Source organism: Mesoplodon mirus (assembly GCF_964341445.2).
Source record: "Mesoplodon mirus genome assembly, chromosome: 4".
Taxonomy (NCBI): Eukaryota; Metazoa; Chordata; class Mammalia; order Artiodactyla; family Ziphiidae; genus Mesoplodon; species Mesoplodon mirus.
The window spans coordinates 57,724,650-57,746,650 of record NC_138979.1 but is presented as its reverse complement, the minus strand read 5'-3'; the positions used below and the strand labels follow the sequence as shown (position 1 = coordinate 57,746,650).

Below are 22,001 nucleotides of genomic sequence, written 5' to 3'. Positions count from 1 at the left end.
ACTTAGAAAGCTGTTAGAGTAGTCTACATAAGAGGTGGTGATATGAACCTACGTAGTATTCACAGATATGGAAAAGGGGAAATAGATACAAAAGATTCTGGCCAGAGATAATTTAGGAAACATGGGGGTTAGGAAGCTGAATCTAAAATTTCAAGCTAAGATCATAGGAGAATTACAGTGTTTATTAACAGAAATAGAAGAATCTTACCTAGTTAGCCTTCGACTACATAATCCTGCATTTTTAAGCTCCATGAGGGCAGAGATCACACCCACTTCATTCAACAATGTGTATAAAGCATCTAGAACAATACTTAGCACACAGTAGATACTCAAATATTTAGGAGTTAATAAATAAATGGGGCAGTCAGGAGAGAGGAGAAAGAAAAAAGGAAACAAGAGGAACTAACAATTCCTGAGAGTCCACAGAATTATTCTAATCTCTGTATGATGTATGTAACATAAGCCACATTTCACAGATAATAATAGAAACAGACTCAGGGATATTAAGGTAATAAGAATTCATGAATGGCAGATACAAGATTCAAATCTGGGTCTATTTCACTTCAACACTTGCGTTCTTTCCAGTACAGAGAGGGTATACACAAGGAAACGTTTGAAATAAGTTTACTTCAGAATATTGTGAATGTTGAAGGTGAAATTTAGAAAAAGAACGCATTAAAATTCCACCTACCATATTCCCTACCCTGTGGTTTATGTGGCTGAATTTATCCATTGGCATCAACTACTCTGATTCTTTATATGTCACATGTTGCTGTTATTATTATTTTTCTTTAAAACTGTTATGTAACGTCACTAGTGTGTGCTTTAACTATACTGTAAACTCTAATTACCAAACTATATTGCAAATTCTTAATATAGGGTCTGTGTCTTATCCTATTTTATAGTAAGTTTCAAGGTCAGAGTCAAGGTTCATTCTCTTCATTGCTGTGTCCCCAAGTTCTACCATGGTATATGACATACTCTCCTCTTAGTTTATGTGTTTAATAAATAATGCATGTCTCCAACTGCCAAGCACTATGGGGGATATTGCAGCTGGAGTAGAGAACAAACCAGACAAGGTTCCTGCTTTCCTGAAGCTTACTTTCTGATGAGGGAAGAATGACAATAATCAAATAAATATAAAATGTCAGATAGTAGAAGTGCAACAAAAAAGACTAAAGGTAGGGATACAGAGTGATCAAGATTAGGGGCATTTTTTTTTAACACTATGAGTGGGAGGAGTTAGGGAATGCCCCTCTCATTAGGTTATATTTGAGCAGTAAAGGAGCATAATGTTTAGATAGCTGGAAAAAGAGGACTTCGGGCAGAGGAAATGTTAAATTCAAAGGCTCTAAGGTGCAAGTGTGTGTTTGACATGTGCGTGGAAGTGGAATAAGCAAGAGGGCTAGTTGTGGGAGACAAGGTCAGAAAGGTAATGGAAAGACAGACTGTGTAATACCATTTAGGCCATGGTGAGAACTCTGGCTATCATTCTGAATGATACAAAAAGCCATAGGGTCAGGGGGAGAGCTTATATTTTAGAAAGATCATCTTGGCTATCGGGTGGAGAGAACTCCTTGTAGGAAAGCAAGGACAGAAACTAGGAGACTAGTTGGGAGGCTACTGCAATAATCCTAGCAAGAGATAACAGAGGCTTAGAATATAGTTGTAAGTCAGAGGTGGCCAGCTTGTTGAAATAGTTTTGAGGAAAAGCCAACAAGGTTTGTGGGTCAATACGATGGATGGTCTGAGAGAAAAAGAAGGAAGAAGAATGACTGGAAAGTTTTTGTCATGAGCAACTTGTAGAACAGAGTTTCCATTTACAGATTAGAAAAACTGTAGAAGGAACAGGTTTCAGAGGAAACCAAGAGTTCAGGTTTGGGTAACTGTGAAATGCCTAAAAGACATTCAACTGGTAATCAGATATGAGTCGGAAGTTCAGGACAGAGGACAGGACTGGAGATATACATTTGGGCTTCATCAGCATATAGATGATATACAAAGCCATGGAACTACAAAATCTCACTTAGGAATTAAATTAAATAGAGAAGAGGTCTGAGGACTGAATGCGAACCACTCCAAATCCAGAAGTCAGGAAGATGAGAAGAAACGAGTAAAGGAGACGAGAAGGTACAGAAAGTAAGCCAGCAACAGAATCCAGAGAACAGTGCCCCTGAGGCCCTGAATGTTGGTGTTACATCTCTCATACTGCCAAGTGCAGTACCTTGCCCAAAAGAACATGTGACTGATTTCAAAAGCAATATCTGGGGACAAATGCAATTAATCTTATTATTTTCTATTTGAAATTTTAAAGATGGGTCTAGTACAATACACACAAGGCTAGAGGTGTCCCTACCTTCATCTAAACCCTAATGAGAAGTTATTAAAAGATACATCAGTCCAAAAAATAAACTGAATTCCTATAAGAATCTTTAAAAGTGAGTAAGGAAAAGAAAAATTTGAAAACAAAATGTTCAAAAGTCCTACATTCTCACACAGGACATAAGGGAGAAGCAACCTGTGTTCACATTCTAACATCTCGATCCCCACACAAATTTATGTCATGCATAAGATCAACTGCATCTGTATTTTACAATGTTTACTGAAATTATTTATGCTTAGAATCTCAAATTCTAGGAGAACCTAAAAAATATGAATCGGCCCAGCTGACTCCTGTTCACAAAATAAATAACCTAGAGCTGATCATATATTTTCTGATAAAGCTTGTACAATCTCACATAATTAAAGTAGGCATCTAATTTCTACCATGCTATTCTGCATATTAACTTCTGAATACATTCTAATCAAATTATTTTCAATTATGAGGAGAAAGAATTTATAATAGGGAATATCTATGCTTCTCTAGTGATTGTGATAATTTAAGAACGGGGGAATGACCTATGACCCCACTGTAAATATTTCACACTTCAGTGTAACTGATAATATGATATGCGATAAATGTCAATTTGTTAGTAAAATGGTCACCAAAATGAGAAGGGAAATACGACCCCCACACACACACTTTTTTGCCTCTTGGAGCAAGGATCTCAAGAGTAATTGTATGTATGATGACTTTTAATCATGACGGCAAAACAAGAACACTGAAATAACAGCATTGCCATTGCCCCGTGAAGGGGGCAGGGCAATTCTTTCATACACCATGTGGAATAAATGCCACTGACTTAAGTTCCACTTCTCACATAGCATACTTTATAAAAGGCTAGTGAAAAGAGGGACACAATTACTCTGTGAATTATTTATAGAGCACTATCAATTGTTGGAAATTCTCCAAATGGACAGGAAACCTAACAAAACAATCCAGTCACTAAAATGGAGAAAGCAATAGTTAAGATTTGGCTTAAGAAATATGTATATACACAAATAAAACAAAAATCTTTTGTTATTTTGTGAGATTTTTAAAAAACCCTGGATGTTGTCTTTTAATGCAATGACATGCTTTCAGTAACCGAATGTAAACTAGCTATGGTTTTGAAAATGAAAATTTTGTTTTATTGCTTGATCTTTTTAGAGATTTGTTCTCTTGGTAGGTTCCTCTGGGGGAGGATTTTACCAATATGTCACACACTAAAATAGCCATCCACAGAAAAAAATTCAAATAGTTTGAGGGAAATCAACACTGACAGTTGTTGCCTTCCATGATAGATAAACACATTAGCTGTTAAAATAGGAAATCCAAAGTAAACAACAGTTATAAAAAGCTTTTATATAAACCGTACTAGTTCAAATAGCAGTCTATGCCAACCTTCCTTCTGTCTAAAAACCCATTACAGATGCTGACTACTGACTGTAAAATAATTGATGGTTAAGCAACAGGGCTCCCTAGACTGTTTAAGTATCAAATCAAACATGTCATTAGGTCACAGATATTAACAATTCTTTCAAGATGCTGATCATACATAGGGCTCAGAAATCAACCTGATGTATAATATGGGGAACTTGGCAGGGTTAGAAAGAGTTTTCTAATCAGAGAAAAGCTACCATAACTCTACATCTTATGATTTCTTCCTCTTTCTATTTACTCTGGTTATATGCTTTTTACTCTCACACCTGCCTCAAAGTTAACATGGTCATCACTGCCTCCATTTTTTTTTTTTTTTTTTTTTTTTTTTGCGGTACACGGGCCTCTCACTGTTGTGTGTGGCCTCTCCCGCTGCAGAGCACAGGCTCTGGACGCGCAGGCTCAGCGGCCATGGCTCACGGGCCCAGCCGCTCCGTGGCATGTGGGATCCTCCCAGACCGGGGCACGAATCTATGTCCCCTGCATCGGCAGGCGGACTCTCAACCACTGTGCCACCAGGGAAGCCCCACTGCCTCCGTATTTCTTCCATAAGTTGATACGGCCTGATTCAAGCCTTTAACATCAACTAGAGTAATGTCTTTTAATATATGGCCTAAGTATCTTTGAGATCAAGGAAGCTACAGTCATAGTGATCTCTTTTTTTTTTTTTTTTTTTTAAAGAAGATGTTGGGGGTAGGAGTTTTTATTAATTAATTTATTTATTTTTGCTGTGTTGCGTCTTCGTTTCTGTGCGAGGGCTTTCTCTAGTTGTGGCAAGCGGGGGCCACTCTTCATCGCGGTGCGCGGGCCTCTCACTATCGCGGCCTCTTGTTGCGGAGCACAGGCTCCAGACGCGCAGGCTCAGTAGTCGTGGCTCACGGGCCTAGTTGCTCCGCGGCACGTGGGATCCTCCCAGACCAGGGCTCGAACCCGTGTCCCCTGTATTAGCAGGCAGATTCTCAACCACTGCGCCACCAGGGAAGCCCCCATAGTGATCTCTTGATCAAAGCTTCTGAAAGAATGTAATGGGCAAAACAGAGAGGCAAGAGAAAGCCTAACGAATAAAATGAAAAAAATGAGGCAATACATGTGGGGGAAAAACAGGAGTATTGTGAGGATCAACTAGCTAGGAAACTTCTCTCCTGAAATGGCTTGATTACAATATCATCTCTGCTCACAGTTTCTTGGTGGAAAGCTAACAATAAATCACTTTCCAAAATCAGATACAAAAACGGCTATTTCAGAAAACCCCCTTCTACTAGTAATTAACATTTGATTATGCTTTGTGGTTTATAAAAAGTTTTTTATATAAGGAAGCTATTTAATTTGCACAAAAATTTTTAAGGTAGATATTGTTATTATCCCCACTTTACAGATAAGGAAACCAAGGCTTGGTGAGGTTAACAACTGCTTCAAGATTCTTATCTCCTAAGCTCTGGAGTAGGATGTGGATTCAAGTCCTCTGAAGCCAAATCCAATGCATGTCCCAACAACCCTGTGTTATCATAAACTGATTGTTTCTAGATCCTCTAATTCCAGCTGTCTGCAAGTTTCTCTGGATATGGTCAGTGTTGGTTTTTAAAAAGCAATAGGGAAAATCGATTGAATGACTCACTTTTCAGAGTTGCATTAACTTTTTCAGGCCACTGGGGTACAATTTACTAAATTACCTCTCCTAGAACACTAAATAGTACCCTAGTGGGTCAAAGAGTAAATGCACCTCTGAAAAGTGAGCCATTTATCCCCTTCTTCCCTGTAGTACCAGATGTAATATGTCCCCTATGACAGAAATATTAACCCATTTCCATTAAAAACTCAAGAAATTGTCCCACACTAGAAAAAATGAGTATGGGGAAGTGTCCCTGGGAGAGGAAAACAAAACAAACAAACAAAACTCTCTTCTATAATCCTGCCCACAGTACTGGTGAAAAGTCATCATGTACTTATATGAAAATATTGGGTTTTCATTCACTGGAAATTGATTTTAATCAAGACCTTAAAACAAGATCAAAAAATATAAATTCAAAAGCTGATGGTTTTCAGCAGGGAGATGCACAGGACATCATGATGGCTATACTGCAGTATTTAAAAAATAAAGCTCGAGCATTCATCTTGCTTATGTAATAAGATATATATCACAAACAGCTGTTCTTTCACACATCTCACTATACTAGAGGTTATCCCTTTGATGGAAAAAAGTTATCTTGGCTAGCAAGTAAGCACATTATTACTTTTAACCTCTATAAAGAGCAAAAGCCTCTGAATACATTTCTGAGTTGCCACAGGAATAGCTATTGAGTGATTTAACAGTTGCCAGATACCTTAATAAAGCCAAACTTTAAGTTTTCAGCACTGTTAGTCCCTTACTCTTCTGGAAGATGATTATGCAACGAAAATAAGACAACTTTAATTTAAGAATCATCCAGCTTCTAATTAAACTGCCATAGGCAGCTGGTTGGATAAGTTTTAATCAGTTTCAATCACCTATTGATTGGTATACTGAAGTCTAAAAAATTAAAAGTAAAAGATGATTGGGGAATTGTCCCATCTCTGAACAACAGTAGAGGCCTCTGTAAATAACTCCTCTTTTAACCATCAGCTAAATGAACACTTCAATACTGCAGTACAAAGTCTTCTGCAAAATTACTTTAACTAACAAGCAGAAATTTATCAGCTTCAGCCAAAATCAATGCTGAAATCAATTTGAACACTGGTTGTGTCTAAAGGGGCTCATTGGCAATTTAGGGAAATTACACCATGTAAATGCCTGTGCTTTAATTGAACAGTTTCATCAACTAGGCTGTGATTGCTGTCCATTCATTTATTTACTTTCACTGCAGATACCATTCTGCAAAGGAATGGCTTTTGTCAGGCTGGAGAGAGGCACTTTATCTTCATTTTGTGCACTTTTGTGCATAACAGACTCCATGAAACTGGCGTATCATGACTAGGGTCAAAACAAACCAGGAGGAACTTTTTCCTTTAACATAAAAACTGAACAACACTCAAACTACCATCATACCTTCCACCATCCAGGGACAGTCATCTTTAAACTCAGTAATAAGGAAAAATCTGTGCCTCTATGTTTTGGACAACAGAAGAAAGTATTTGGATTCTAAAATCAATTCCACCATGGTATTCTTTTTGAGATATCTGTAGTGACTTCCAAAAATATATAAACTGTATTAGAACATTCTCTCCAAAAATTAAGCAACATTTTGTTTTACAACGTCCTTTGAGATTAGTCAAGAGGAGGTGCTATTCTCCAATCCATTCAGGAGAGTAAGGCTTAAAGATGTCATATATTTTCAAAGTAAGATTAATGGGAGGAGAAAGGGAGAGGGGTCTGTGTGGGAGGAAAAAAACCAGACTTGTTTACAAAGACCAGCAGCTGAAAATATCTACAAGATTCCAATGATGATTTAAATACACAGACAAAAGCACTCACAAAATCATGGGCAATGAAAAAACCCAAAGGTGTAATTTCTGGAGAATCATATGCTGAAGTGACTGAAGTCTGGAGATAGGCATTAATGTTTTTAACACTGAATTAATCAGTTAATTCAAAGATTACAAATTCCAGGGAAGGAGAGAAGAAAGACAGCTGTTTGTTCATACGGGTCATCTGTAAGATACATGTGCCTGATGCAAAAAGTAAAAATACAAAATGCAACTGTAGTATATTTGCTAGAAAATGCCATCAGAAATTCTTAGACTTGCACATAGTTTGCTTAGCTTAGCTCCTCACAGAATCGAAATGTAATTATTTACTAGTAAGGGCACTGGGAAAGGACCAAGAAATACGAAAGCATGAGTATCAGTGGTGGTTCTATCCCTTGTCTTGTTTTGACTCCTCAGGGAAATCCCTTAATTTTGGTGTTTCAGCTTCATCATAGGTCAAATGAGGATGGTGATACCTACTCTACCCAGCTATATTCCAACACTGCTGGGGATAACCTTTGGCATGCTATGGTAGCCCAGGCTGGAAACACAAACACAGTCATATGATTCTGGGCAACCCTTGCATCTTGGGTGTATGAAGGAAGGGTCTTAAAACATTTTGCTAGGCTTCCAGGGAAGCAGGGAAACTTCTCATTTGCCTCTTCAGTCAGTTACCCCACTATACTCTGCAACACTCAATAAGAATTACCTTTAAAAAGAAGTTAAAAGGAAGAAGAAACAAATGGTGTCCAGAAACTTAACTGAGTACACGTGTGTGTGGTAAAAATTCACTCTGTAAGTTTATCCCATGTACCATTTTCTCTACCACTATAAAGTTTCATTGGCTATATTTTTTGCTGCTGAGACAATGTAAAAATATATTTTATTAATAGTTTTTAGATAACTTTTCAGAAAACTTAATTATGGTTTTATCAGAGCTTTATGTTTACTAAGTATATTGTTACATTTTGCTATTATAGTTAGCAGTCATAACAGAATCAGTATGCTTGAGAACGTTATACAATACATATTTTCCAAATACACTAAGCTTGTTAAAATGCTATATTGATTGTGCCCTAAAGCAAGTTCTAATTTTGTCTGAACATTTTTCATTTCATTATTTGAATTCACAAAACAAAAACCATGAACTCCGCTTTGAGCAATAATACTGTACATTCCTTTTCTTTCTTTCTTTTATAATACTGACTAGGAAAAGTATGGAAATTTTAGGGTCAAGAGGATAACGTAATACAAAGTCACACTTAAAAATCGAAGTAATGTTTTAAAAAACTAGATGCCTAATACCCACAGCCCAAGTCGCTATTGCTATTTCCCCCTCTAATTTAGTAACCTGCTCCTCCAATTCAGTTTTATTTCACAAATCAGAACCTAAACTTATTTCACTCCAGTAAGGCAGCAATTTAACAGGAACATGGTCTCTTATATCAAGGTAACCAACGACAGAGCAATGAAAAAAATTTGTGGCAGAAAGTTATACACAGTAAATGCCTTTTGGACTTTCCAGTGAATTATTTTCCCAAAAAAAGCAATTTAAGTAAATACCCTAGATGCTATGGTATACAAATATTTGCTTGTGTTATATGCCAACCAAGAGCCTATAATTTTCTAACACATCAGATACTGTAAAATAGCTAAAAAAAAATTAATGTGTCTCATAAATCAAGAAATGCACCACCTCCACTAGCACAACCATACAATTAATCTAGGGATTCAATTATTAAATTCAAAGCTTTTGATAAGTAAAGACCCAAAGGATAGACCAAATAACAAGTTATATTGCAATAATTCTGTCAGCCAAGTAATGGTTGCTTTAACATCTACTAAAAAGCCTCTAAAATTAACAACTAGAGGTGGTGCATCACTGACTTTCAGGATTATATATTAATTTATATCTCACATCCAAAAATAATTTGGGTTAAAAATTAGGAAACTTAAGAGTGTGAATGGCAAACAGAAAACCCTGGCTTGAGAAGTAGGCCCACGTACTGACCTAGGTGTCAGAACAAATTAAAGGTGTACAACTCAATGTTTTGATACTGAGTTCTAGTCTTTTTTTAAATTATTTTATTTTATTTTTATTTATTTATTTTTGGTTGCATTGGGTCTTTGTTGCTGTGTGCAGGCTTTCTCTAGTTATGGCGAGCGGGGGGCTACTCTTCACTGCGATGCACGGGCTTCTCACTGCAGTGGCCTCTCCCGTTGAGGAGCACGGGCTCTAGGTGAGCGGGCTTCAGTAGTTGTGGCACACTGGCTTAGCTGCTCTGTGGTATGTGGGATCCTCCTGGACCAGGGATCAAACCCATGTCGCCTGCACAGGCAGGCAGATTCTTTTTTTTTTTTTTTTAACAAATTTATTTACTTACTTAATTTATTTTTGGCTGTGTTGGGTCTTTGTTGCCGCACACAGGCTTTCTGTAGTTGTGGCGAGCAGGGGCTACTCTTCGTTGCAGTGCACGGGCTTCTCATTGTGATGGCTTCTCTCGTTGTGAAGCATGGGCTCTAGGCGCACGGGCTTCAGTAGTTGCGGCATGCAAGCTCAGTAGTTGTGGCTCATGGGCTCTAGAGCACAGGCTCAGTAGTTGTGGCGCACGGGCTTAGTTGCTCTGCAGCATGTGGGATCTTCCCAGACCAGGGATTGAACCAGTGTCCCTTGCATCGGCAGGCAGATTCTTATCCACTGAGCCACCAGGAAAGCCCCCACAGGCAGATTCTTAACCATTGCACCACCAGGGAAGTCTCCTGAGTTCTAGTCTTGATTTGACCGTGGGCATGCCACTTAACCCTTCCAAGTTTTTTTTTTTTGGCTGTGCTGCACGTCTTGCAGGATCTTAGTTCCCTGTCCAGGGACTGAACCCGGGGCCCTGGGCAGTGAAAGCGTGGAGTCTTAACCATGGACCGCCAGGGAATCCCCCAAGCTTTATTTTTCTCACTGGTAAAAAGAGGGTAAGCATACCGACCATGCCTTCTTGGCAGGGATTTAGCAAGGTCTCAAAAAATCCCACATGATCAGGCCCCTGCCCATCTCTCCACCCTCCCCTGAGCTTGCTCCAACCACACTCCTAGACACAACACCTTCACACCCATCTCAGGGCATTTGCCAGAGCAGTTCCTTCTGCCTGGAAGGTTCTCCTCCCAGATTCTCCCATGACTGGCTCCTTCCTGTCCTTCAGGTCTCAGCTCAAATATCCCCTCCTCAGACAAGCCTTGCTGAACACCTATTTTAAATTCTACACAGCACTTGCAAGGTCTGTTATCATCTTACTTCAGTATTCATTTTCTCAATTACTGTCTGTCTGCCGCCCTAACATGAGCTCCAGGAGTACCGGGAACTTGTCGGTCTCGTTCACTACTGGATGGCCTTGGCACAGAGTGACTCTTGGTGAGTATCTGTTCAATGAATATACAATAAGACAAAATTTAAAAGAACAAAACCAAGTGATACCTGACATTAAGATTTTTATGGTAGCTGAATGCTGAATTTCATTCTGGAACTTTAGACTCGGGAGTAACCTTTGCACTTATTTCATGTCCAGTCTAAGTGGGAATTGTTTTCTCAGCGATTCTGAACACTAAGCCATATCATTCTGCTTAAGGTAGAAGCCAGAGCCACCCAGCAATGCACAACACTTTGTGTCCGTCCTTAGGTTGTGAAGACTCTGCCTCTGCAGGTTAATTCCTAAAACACTAAGCACCTACAGTAGGTATGGGGCGGTGCTGGGCCCTGAGAGGATACCCACTCAGATGACCTCTAGGCAGGACAGTCCAGTGGGAAGAACAGCAGGAAGAGTACATGGTTCACTCTAACCAAAGGCAGACTGTCTCAGAGACATTCAAGACAAGCAGGGACTTCCCTGGTAGTGCGGTGGTTAAGAATCCGCCTGCCAATGCAGGGGACATGGGTTCGAGCCCTGGTCCGGGAAGACCCCACATGCCGCGGAGCAACTAAACCTGTGTGCCACAACTACTGAGCCAGTGCTCTAGAGCCCTTGAGCCACAACTACTGAAGCCCATGCGCCTAGATCCTGTGCTCGGCAACAAGAGAAGCCACCGCAGTGAGAAGCCTGCGCACCGCAATGAAGAGCAGCCCCCGTCCGCTGCAACTAGAGAAAGCCCGCGCACAGCAACGAAGACCCAATGCAGCCAAAAATAGATTTTAAAAAAAGACGAGCAATTTGAGGTGGGCCTTCAGAAGAACACAAAGCAAACCTGTTCCTCTGTCTACACAAATGCCCTTCAGACTTTTTTATGTCAACTGTCATGGGACCCCTTAATTTTCTCTTCTTCAGATAAAAGTCAGCCAATTCCTCTGACCACTTCTCAACTCAAATAACAGTTCCTTCATGAGGTCCTTCCTGTTATCTCCTGAGGAAGGAGCTAAAAGTCATCACTCCTCCCTTGGCCCTCCAGGGGCTGTGTGCCACACAGACAGACACACAGCCTAGACTGTGAGGCCCCGTACTTACCTGTGGACAGAGCTTCTCCCTCTACCTGGACACAGCTCCAGTGAGAGCCTGGCTGTCCCCAACAGCTGACACAGTGCCCTCCACACAGCTCATGCTCAGAACATGCCCCACTAATGAATGAAGGAGGATTAGACAGGCAAATTTCCCAGATCCCTTGTTATTCTCTCCATGCTCCTCTGAGTGGTCTCTGAACTGTCCACATCTCTCTGTAAACTCAGAACCCAGAACTAGAGACAAAAATCCCAAAGTGGCACCCTGCAAGATGAAGTCAAACCCAAATGACATACCCTCCTAATGCAGCCAAGAGAACAGATTTTAGTGGAAACTAGATCTCTTCCACCCTATAAAAATAGAAGTGTGCTAATGCTTATCTGTTCACAAAGACTTCTGCTGGGGACTTAAATTTCTTTATAAAGAAAGCACTTTTATTAAAATAAAATATTTGCTGCTTCAAAACTATTTTTCCCTGAAAGGAGAAAGGGTTGAAATACTTAGATTCAGCAAATTCTTACTTGAAATATTACCATAATGTATTGATTTTTACCAGGCTCAATTGACTGAAAAGTTGTTTGTGTAGCAATATTGGCCAAACCAATATACTAGAACAATTTTGTTACCCACAGTAATCAAGTGCGTTTCTTAAGTATAATTATACTGTCATAAAAATAAAGCCAAGATACCCTTTTCCAAGCAATAAAACAATAGGGGCTATAAAACAGGAAGAAGAAAAGGCTAAATAAATGAGATTTTTTAAAATGAAATTTAGTGTCTTTCAAAAACACCACTGCCTCCTCTTCCTTCCCTTAAGCCAAGGTTAGCAGAAAATGATCAATACTTCAATCTCAATAAACTATTTCAATAATAGTTAATTCGGGTGGAAACAGAGTCTGAAAATCTCTGCTCAGCGACCTGTGAAATCCTGTCATGTTGGCTGGATGCCAATAATCCATCATTGCCATAATGGATATGAGCATGTGTGAAGTTATGGGAACATGGAGATGGGGCAGCAAAGGTGGGAAAGGTGTAGAGAATCAGGAGCTCAGGTTCATTCTTCAGATTCTAATCAATACAATACACATTATTGTATGAAACAAACCTATAACGGTGAATGCTGAGAGAGGGAGAGAGGGAAGCATACATAATTAATTTTATTTGACAAATACTCATTGATTTTCTGAAAATATTAATATCTTTGCTTGTCACATGATACTATAATACAATCCAGCTATATACAAGTTATTTAATTTTACATTAAGATGATGTCTTGTTTGCTTGTTTAAAATATGATCTTAGCTGCAAGGAAAAGGTGCTTCATTTGATTGGAAATTTAAAGTTAAAATAAATCAAACAATCACCCTAGCTCTTCGGTCAATATCAAAACCATTTAAAAACTACTCTTAATTTACAAGATGCACTTCAGGGAAAAAACATAAAGGAGTGGGGTCACTGATACAGTTGTCAGAGAAGCTGGGGTTAGGCCTATGGCTGTTTTGGTTTGGCACCTTCAGGTTGTTTGGTGAAAAGGGACGTGAGAGTTTTTCTGGGTATTATGTGGTTCCCAATATTTTCATCAGGGAATCTCTTTGTTATGCTTTCCCCTCAGGGATCCTATGTTTTAAAATATTTTGTTTACTAAACAGCATTTAATTAGACAACAATTCATGTATTTTCTCATTTTCTAATTTTCATGAAATAAATCATGTTAAGTGTAATGAGCTGATATAATTCCAGCCCCGAAACAAAAATGTAATGTTTTAGTTGGCCTGTACAGCCATATCATGAGAGCAGAATACAATTTAATAGCTCCTGTGATCTCAATTACCATCTCCAAGGACCATCTTCACCCTGTCGCCCAACAAATATTTCATAAAATTGGTAAGACAACAGAAATGAAGAGACACCAACACCTTTGAGAATTATTATCCCCTCCCTCTTCTCTTGTCTCTAGATATGGTCGAATTAATTCTTAAATAATGGTATATATCCAATCTTCAAAATGCCATGTAGTCAGTATATATGCTGCTGATTAAACCACTGAGAAAATTCTACCACAAACCCAGGTTAGACCCTTAACTGTACTGTAGGAAGCAGCTGGATTTAGACAGTTCACTAGTGTTTTCCAACACCTAGAGATTAGAATACATGGCCAGAAAGCTGACAACTTGAGTCTTAGCCTGAACAATTTGCATTAAGGAAAAAGATAACATAACAGATGATCCTTAAGTGCTTCCTGGCTAACTGACTTAGCACGACCTAAATCCTAAGAGTTAGATACTACTTCATTTCTGGACCCATAGCTTATGTGACTCCATCAAACAATGCACTGAAGGAGCAAAGGACCTGAGTGACTGGCCTTCATTATCACAGGATGTTTCCAAAGTAACAGGGCCTATTAATTACTTTCATTTCCACGTGACATACTATCCAAAAAAAATGGACAGTAACTTACAATGTTGGGTTAATGGATACCAAATACTCAAAGTTTTAACATTTGAAAGAAAATTAATCATTCACACATATGCCCTTAGGTTAGAAATCCCTACCCTTCTTGGTGAATGTTCTAAAACAAGTACATAGTCTCAAAATTATGCAGCCTCTAAAACTAGCTAGGTATGGGGAGGATCCAATTAAAGAGCTCTACTAAAACCTGTTTGGAAAAAACCTCCACTTGCCTCATTCTCATTCCAGCCAACACATATAAAGCATCTATTCTATCCTTAGGACAGTGCTGGGTACACCAGAAAATACAAGGAAACACAATGGACTCTGCTTGACCTTAAGAAACAACACTGCCTTGGGGATAAACAGAGTGAAAGGAAGAGATGCTGTGTAGAGTGCTGGCTTTGCCACTTGAATGTGAGCTCTAGCTTTTTCCAGTGGAAAAATGTGCTTACCATTATACCAGCTGTCCTATAGCAATTTGAAATTAACTATGATAAAAGAGAATATACCTTGAAACTCTGAAAAGAATCATTCTATTTAAGTTAATATATAAGATATAATAATAAATCATATTCATGAGGCAACTAGAGAATAAAAGGAAACAAAGAAGTGTATGATGTATCATAACATAATGTAGAACTTCTCAAAGTTAATTCAACACAACTCTAATTCTGTGAGATATTTATAGATGTTCCTCAAAAAAAGAATCCCATGGCCAAGTAAGCCCAGGAAGCCCAGGGATTAACGATTTCTCTATCACTGGTACTATCACGAACAGTAGCTAACATTTAGTAAGTGTCAGTTACAGTGCTAAGTCTTTTCTATGGAACATCTCATTTAACTTCACAGTAACTTTATAAGATAGGTATTATAGGTATTATTATCCCCATTTCACACATGGGGAAACTGACATAGAAGATGTTACGTAACTTTCCCAAGGTCACACAAGCTAGTTAGTGGCAGGTGCAGGATTCAAACTCAGAGCCTCCACATTTTTTTGTTTGTTTGTTTTTGGTTTGGTTTTGTGGTACACGGGCCTCTCACTGTTGTGGCCTCTCCCGTTGAGGAGCACAGGCTCCAGACGCGCAGGCTCAGCGGCCATGGCTCATGGGCCCAGCCGCTCCGCAGCATGTGGGATCTTCCCAGACAGGGGCACGAACCCGTGTCCCCTGAATCGGCAGGCGGACTCTCAACCACTGCGCCACCAGGGAAGCCCCAGAGCCTCCACATTTAACCACAACACATATTGTTCTCTACTTTCCCGAAGTTTTAGAAATTTATTGTGAATCTACCAGAAGGGAATAGAACATGTGTGTTTCCTGATTTATTCTTGTGGAGCAACATGTAGTACTCTGGGAAATGGAGCAATAATTAAAGTGCGTTCATTTCCTTTTCTTAAATTATTCTTCTTCCTAGGCTTGGGCTATACTTTAGTCTAGGGTATTTCCTTTATGATCTATTTCATCCGAACTAGTAATCCAACAGATACCACAATTTAAAATTACCTGCCTAGATCAATATAATAGTAGCGCAGGAGGGGACTACACACAGAATCCACATTTGGTTTAAATATCTGGGCCCAGAAATTCATATTGTATAACTGAGGAGAACATCTAGACTTAAAGGATGAAAATGTGATGAACTATTAAATAATATATATTGCAGTTACACGATATCATATCCCTTGAAACTCACAACATCCCATCAAGTGGAACAAATAAGACTGAAATATTAAACTTTGGCTTTACATTTATTATTCTTTATAAGAAAAAAATTAAATAGGCCCATTAGGCAGTTTTGCTACCAATGAGTGGATTTTCCAATATTTTCTTCATCTAGTTTATGTAGCATAAACTGTAATATAATCATTTTTGTTTGAAAAATCACAGTTTTTATAGTCAACACCATTAAGGTAAACTTAGTATAGGAGAAAGTCAATCATAACACACCAAACACTTAGTTTTATAGAGACTTCAGTAAAGTGGCTTTTCATTTCCTGATAATTATACAATTTCTTTGTGCTGAACTAAAAGCCAGGGATATAAGAACAACACAAATTGAAACCCAGACAGAAATGAAGACCAATGATCAATGATAAGTGGTTATTCAATTTGATATCTTCATGTCTCTCCCCTTAAGAATCACCTAGGCAATAAGTGAAATGTCTTCTTTTTTATAAGAAATCTATTACATAAAATAAAGTACTAAAATGATCATGATACTGTCACTCACCCTCCATAAACAACCACTGTCAAAAACATACTAAATCTTACAATACATCCTGAGCATCAGCAATGGTAGCTAACTAAATGAACCCAGGATAAGTCGCTAATGTCACCGCAGCATCCTAGCAAACTGAAGAACTCATGCTTAAGGACGTCCCCTTGGATACTGTGGCCCTTATAAAAAGAAAATGTCTAGCCATGCTTCTTAGCTAAAAACAACATAACCCAGGCGAATGGGGAGTTATTGTTGAATGGGAACAGGGTTTCAGATCTGCAAGCCAAAAAGAGTCCTGCAGATGGACGGTGGTGATGGTTACACAACAGTGTGAATGTACTTAATGCCACTGAACTGTAGACTTAAAAATGGTTGTGATTGTAATTTTTATGTTATGTGTTTCTACCACAATTAAGAATAATAGTTAAAGAAAAACAACACTAACATAATTTTATGTTGTAATTTTTCTTTGCTGGATGGGCATATTATTTCCACTTCCCTGTATCCCCTCTCCCCTTTTTTTATAAACCTGTTTTAAGATAAAAGGTTAAAATTTTAATATCTAGGATATTATTTCTAATAAAAACTATCTGCTGGGGTTTGGTGGTCTTATGCTTTCTCCCTTCTAGAATAAACCAGGACAGTAAATTCACAATAGGCCTTCAATTTAAAAATAAAAACATGATTGAGAATCAAACATTTGGTGAAACAACACAAATAAGTAGGTTAGGAGTCTAAAGAAATGTTTTTGGATTCTATTCAACCAATAAAAGGAGTCGAAAGAGTTGCTAGACATCTTTTCTGTTTTATTACACCTGAACACCAGCATAAAAGCATTAAGAAAAAGAAAGGTTGAGACTTTGAAAACCGTTCCCTCCAGGGAACTCAAGAGAAGCAAATTGGAGTGTACATGTTCCTTCTTATTTCTAAAGGTACCTGAACCCAAGAACCTTCAGGACAGGTAAAAAGTTAAGTCAGATAAGAGTGAGGAAGAGAAGACTAGGACGAAGAGATGCTATTTATGCAGTACTGGGGGACTGCATGGGAAGGAATGCTAGTATGATCCACGGAAGGACAACAAACTTTTTAGACACATGAGGCATCACACATTTTAAGGGCAAGACACAAGGATTGTGAAAGAAATGTGTTATTATTTAATTCTCTGAATTATCATAGTGGAAGCACTTAACTTTCAGACCAACTATTCACCATAGTCAGTTATCTATAGGAAAAAACAATCCAAATATGTAAGCATACGTTCTTAAAGGACTATGTTAAAGGACTTGAGGAGAAAGGACTCACATCCTGGCTCTATCTACAGAGAGGACTGAAGCCCTGGGTGGGGGACTGGATCAGGTAACGCTGAAGGAGCTTCTAACCCTGAGAAATCTGATTCTATGCCAACGCTGCATCTGTGTGGAGGATGTTCTGGAATTTTAGGATGTGACCTTTCACATTCATGGGCAACAGGGCGATTTTGCAACAGGGCAATTTTTATCTGTATTCACGTCATTAGTAAGAACTTAAAATTCTAAGAAAATCAGTAACCAGTTAAACATAAATTAAATAATTTACAACTTTGAAAATATATATTAATATCAATAGTAAAACATCTAAGGTAAAAACACAATCATAATGTGATGCAGGGTTAGTGTATATATGGAAAACAGCTCTCTGGAGGAAAGCTTTATTACTCCCTCAGGGCTTTCTACAGAGTATGGATTTTTTAATTCCTAGTGGAATATTTTTCATACACCATTGCAGACTATTAAGTACCAGACATTACATTATGTAGTTTAAACTTTGCACTACTGCATGAGAAAGACTTCCCTGTTGAGAGAACTATTTTTTGCGGTTAGCATTTTTTAATATGAAAATGAACACTTCTTTAGGGTAAGATCACTGCAATTGGAATTTGGGAGAATTTTATAACAACATATTCATCAATGTGTAGAAATTCTCTCAGAGAGTAGGGTGAGGAGAGAAGGAAGCACAACAGGAAGAAGTCTTTTTAATAACTGAGTGTTGACACAGGGCAAAGCAATGTTATTTATAAGGTTTGTCTTCCACTGGGCATAGCTGTACATACACAGGAAGGGGACTAGCATAGGGTGCTAGCAAGTTAAAAAAAATAAAAATAACGGTGTTAAAGAGTGAAGGAAAAAAATACATTAAACTTCAGGCCGGTTAAAGGTATACTTGCTAATGGTGGACTATTAAATGCTCACCCAGGAGAGATGCAGACTCAGAAATATTAAAAAGGCAATATAAATGCACTTTTCCAAGCAATTCCTGAGAAAATAGATTCCTTGCAGAATTTTGGAGTCAAATGTGGAAATAAAATCTAAGCATTGGTGGTCATTTAAAAATCTTTGCCATGGAGGACCTGGATACCCACATTTGGCAAAAGTGGATAGAAAGTTTAAACAAAATTGACTACTCACTTGTAGACTGTGCCTCCGTTGCCATGACCAAGAGTGTCTCGATACCGTATGTCTTGTTCATTCATCTCCACAAGAAAGAAAGAAAAACAAAAAGGGTGTCATGCTGTGGATGGAAATGTCAAGGAAAAGCAACTCTGGGCCATAAACAACAAGCAGTCTGGGTCATTTCAAGTTCAGCTGCAAGAACGAGAAGATCAATACAACATTTGCTGTCCAATTTATAAAAGACGATACCAAGGGACAAAGTGATGGAAAGTTTAATGACAATTTGTTTGCCTGGGTCATTTCATTAAAGTTTGATAAAAGGTGTCAAAATGGAATGATATAACATAGCTCAAAAGGGTCAGGTCAGAGATACTGATAAGAGCACAGTCTCCAGCACTACATAACCACTGCCAAACAGCACTGCACATAACCAAAGTCAAACTTGGCAAGAAAACACACACACACACACACACACACACACTTCTAGTAATCCAATGCACAATTTGTAAATAAATCAGCCCCTGAAAACTCCTCAAGTGACCCTCTAATTAACATTAAACAAACTAACTGAATAATGTTAACGATTTTCCTAGAGTAGATACAGCCTTTTTACACTTTTTTTTTTTTTTTTTTTTTTTTTGCGGTACGCGGGCCTCTCACCGCCGTGGCCTCTCCCGTTGCGGAGCACAGGCTCCGGACGCGCAGGCTCAGCGGCCATGGCTCATGGGTCCAGCCACTCCGCGGCATGTGGGATCTTCCCGGACCGGGGCACGAACCCGTGTCCCCTGCATCGGCAGGTGGACTCTCAACCACTGCGCCACCAGGGAAGCCCGATATAGCCTTTTTTTGAAAATGATAAATTAGTACACAGCAATAGCTGGGTAGAAATTTTATGCTCATGGGAAAGTGCTAAATCAATGCACTTTAAAATGCACATATAGTCAAATATTATAATGCATAAAAGGAAAACAGATAGGCACGTGATTCACATAAAGTCATTTTTGTAATTTATTATATAAAACAGTATGTGCGTTTTCCCAGGTTCTGTAAAACTATTATACCACAAATACTACTCTCACTTGAATCGTGAATAGAAGTGAACTATTTTAGTACCCAAAAAATAATGTTTTAGAGTTTGAAAGAACTCCCTAAATAATTATTTATCAAATGACTTTAAGACTAGTCAGATTCTATTTGAGGCATTCAGTAATTTTCTACACACTGGTCCAGCTGCTTAAAAATTATCTGCCAACTTTATTCACTCAGTGGATTCAATAAAGGTGTTACTTTCCATATAGCTAAAGCTTGGGAAAAGCCATAGTAAGCCCTGAAAAAAAAATCAATTTCCAGGGAATTGCATTGCCTTGCATGGGCAGGAAATGGATGGATTTTTTAATTCAATATCACCTGGAAAAAAATAGTTTGCTTCAGACCATTATAGTAAAGCTTTAAATATTTTGCTCTACTCTGAACTTCCACCAATGGAATAAAACAAGGTTCCATTCATCAAGGGAAATATTTTTGTCTATACATTTCTGAGGTTGAAGCTTCAGAGAGCTGTGATAATTAGGAACATAGTGCAGGTAACAGAAACAGCTTCCTTTCCAAGCCATTCTGCCAAACCCTAAAAGAATATTGACAGATTAATGTATAAAGGCCAATTCAGCACCCCATTTAATTGTAGTAAAACCTGACTGACTTAATTTGCAATTAGCTAGTTACTATATTTAGGATCAGAGGCAAAAGGACAGACAAGTCAGAAAAATTGGCAACAATTTTCCTATTTGAGGGAAATTCTGTGGCATGAAGAAAGAAAAGAAAATCTCATTATTCTGGACCAAAAAACAAATTTTAAAACAGCATGAAGAAAAGTAGCACATCAAGTTGAGATATTAAATAAACTAGCAGAGTTGCTACTGGGTTTGATTTGATCAAAGGGTATAAGAGATACATATGTAAATAGCAGTATCTATTGGCAGGTACAAATAGGCTAATTCCTTGAAAACATTCCTCAAGGTAGTCCAAACATGACTCTAACAACCTAATTTGTACTGTTAACTTGCTTAACAAGCTGCACCCTCATCACAGCCTGAAGTAAATTTCTAGGAGAAATTTTACTCACTCAACGTCTACAAATTCTGAATTGGTGGCACTGAAATTTAAGGGTAAGCAGGATGTAGCTATAGAATCCAGGCTCTGGAGAGGTTACAACCTGTGATTACATTCCCTCCACCTCCACCACTCCAGGTAAAAGGACCACTAGTTTCCTCTCAGAAAAACATAAACATAAGACTCATTGATATTATACATTCCAATGATATACTGTGAGAGACCTAGGACTTCGGAGGGGGCTTGATTTTGTGGTATTTTGTTGGAGGCAGTAAAGGAAAAGGAGCAGGTCTCTGAGCAGCTTCAACCACTATAATCCCAACACCATAGTCTTTTTTAACTTTAATACTCAGTAGGTTGAAAAGAGAAGTGGAGCAGCCACCCACCCAGCACTCCAACCTAACCAGGACTGGTAGAGGTAAAAAAAAAAAAAAGAGGCAGGGGATAAGTTGAACGCTCGAGAGAGATGGGGGATGATGTTGTGGGCGCTGTATGGGGCATGGGTGTGTGTGGGTGTGTGCACGCACGTGCATGCGCACGCTAACACAATGTTTAGGCAAATTCAAGGGTGGAAATTTGGAATCCCTCAGATAATGAGAAAGATTTTAAGAGTCTCATAAAGATAAAAATGGTTTTAAAAAATAAGTTCTAGAACCACGTCACTCAAAAGACAGTATCCATAAAAAATTGTTTCGACACTGTTTTAAAGTTTTACGTAGACATGTGCCTGGCCTATAAATTGATTGATAGATTTTTCTATTTAAAAATATCAGATCTTTTTTCTTTTTGCTTATCTGAATCTTCCAATTTTTATAGAGTATTCAAATATTATTCACGTTAAAAAATTTTTTTAAAGGAAAACTATTACAGTCAAGCTTATAAACTGATCACAAACTAATTTTGAGAATTTTATATATCTAATCAAAATGGATTACTTTGATTGATCTTAAATATAAAAAATCATTAAAGGGATCAACAAGTAGCTAATAACATTTCTGCCTTTTTAGTTTAAAAGAGCATATTAAGCCAACTTTTCAAAATGAAGCATAGGAACAGTACTCATTATGATACAAAAAG

General features: G+C 38.3%; 1 protein-coding gene across 3 annotated transcripts in view; it reads right to left on the bottom strand.

The window, feature by feature from the left end:
• Positions 1 to 22,001, bottom strand: part of MAP2K5 (mitogen-activated protein kinase kinase 5) — a 257,859-nt gene that overhangs the window by 180,902 nt on the left and 54,956 nt on the right. For all 3 annotated transcript variants that reach the window (XM_082618875.1, XM_082618876.1, XM_082618877.1), the window contains one exon: positions 18,831 to 18,895. In XM_082618875.1, coding sequence (XP_082475001.1) covers positions 18,831 to 18,895 — 65 coding nt within the window. The remainder of the gene's footprint in view (positions 1 to 18,830; positions 18,896 to 22,001) is intronic.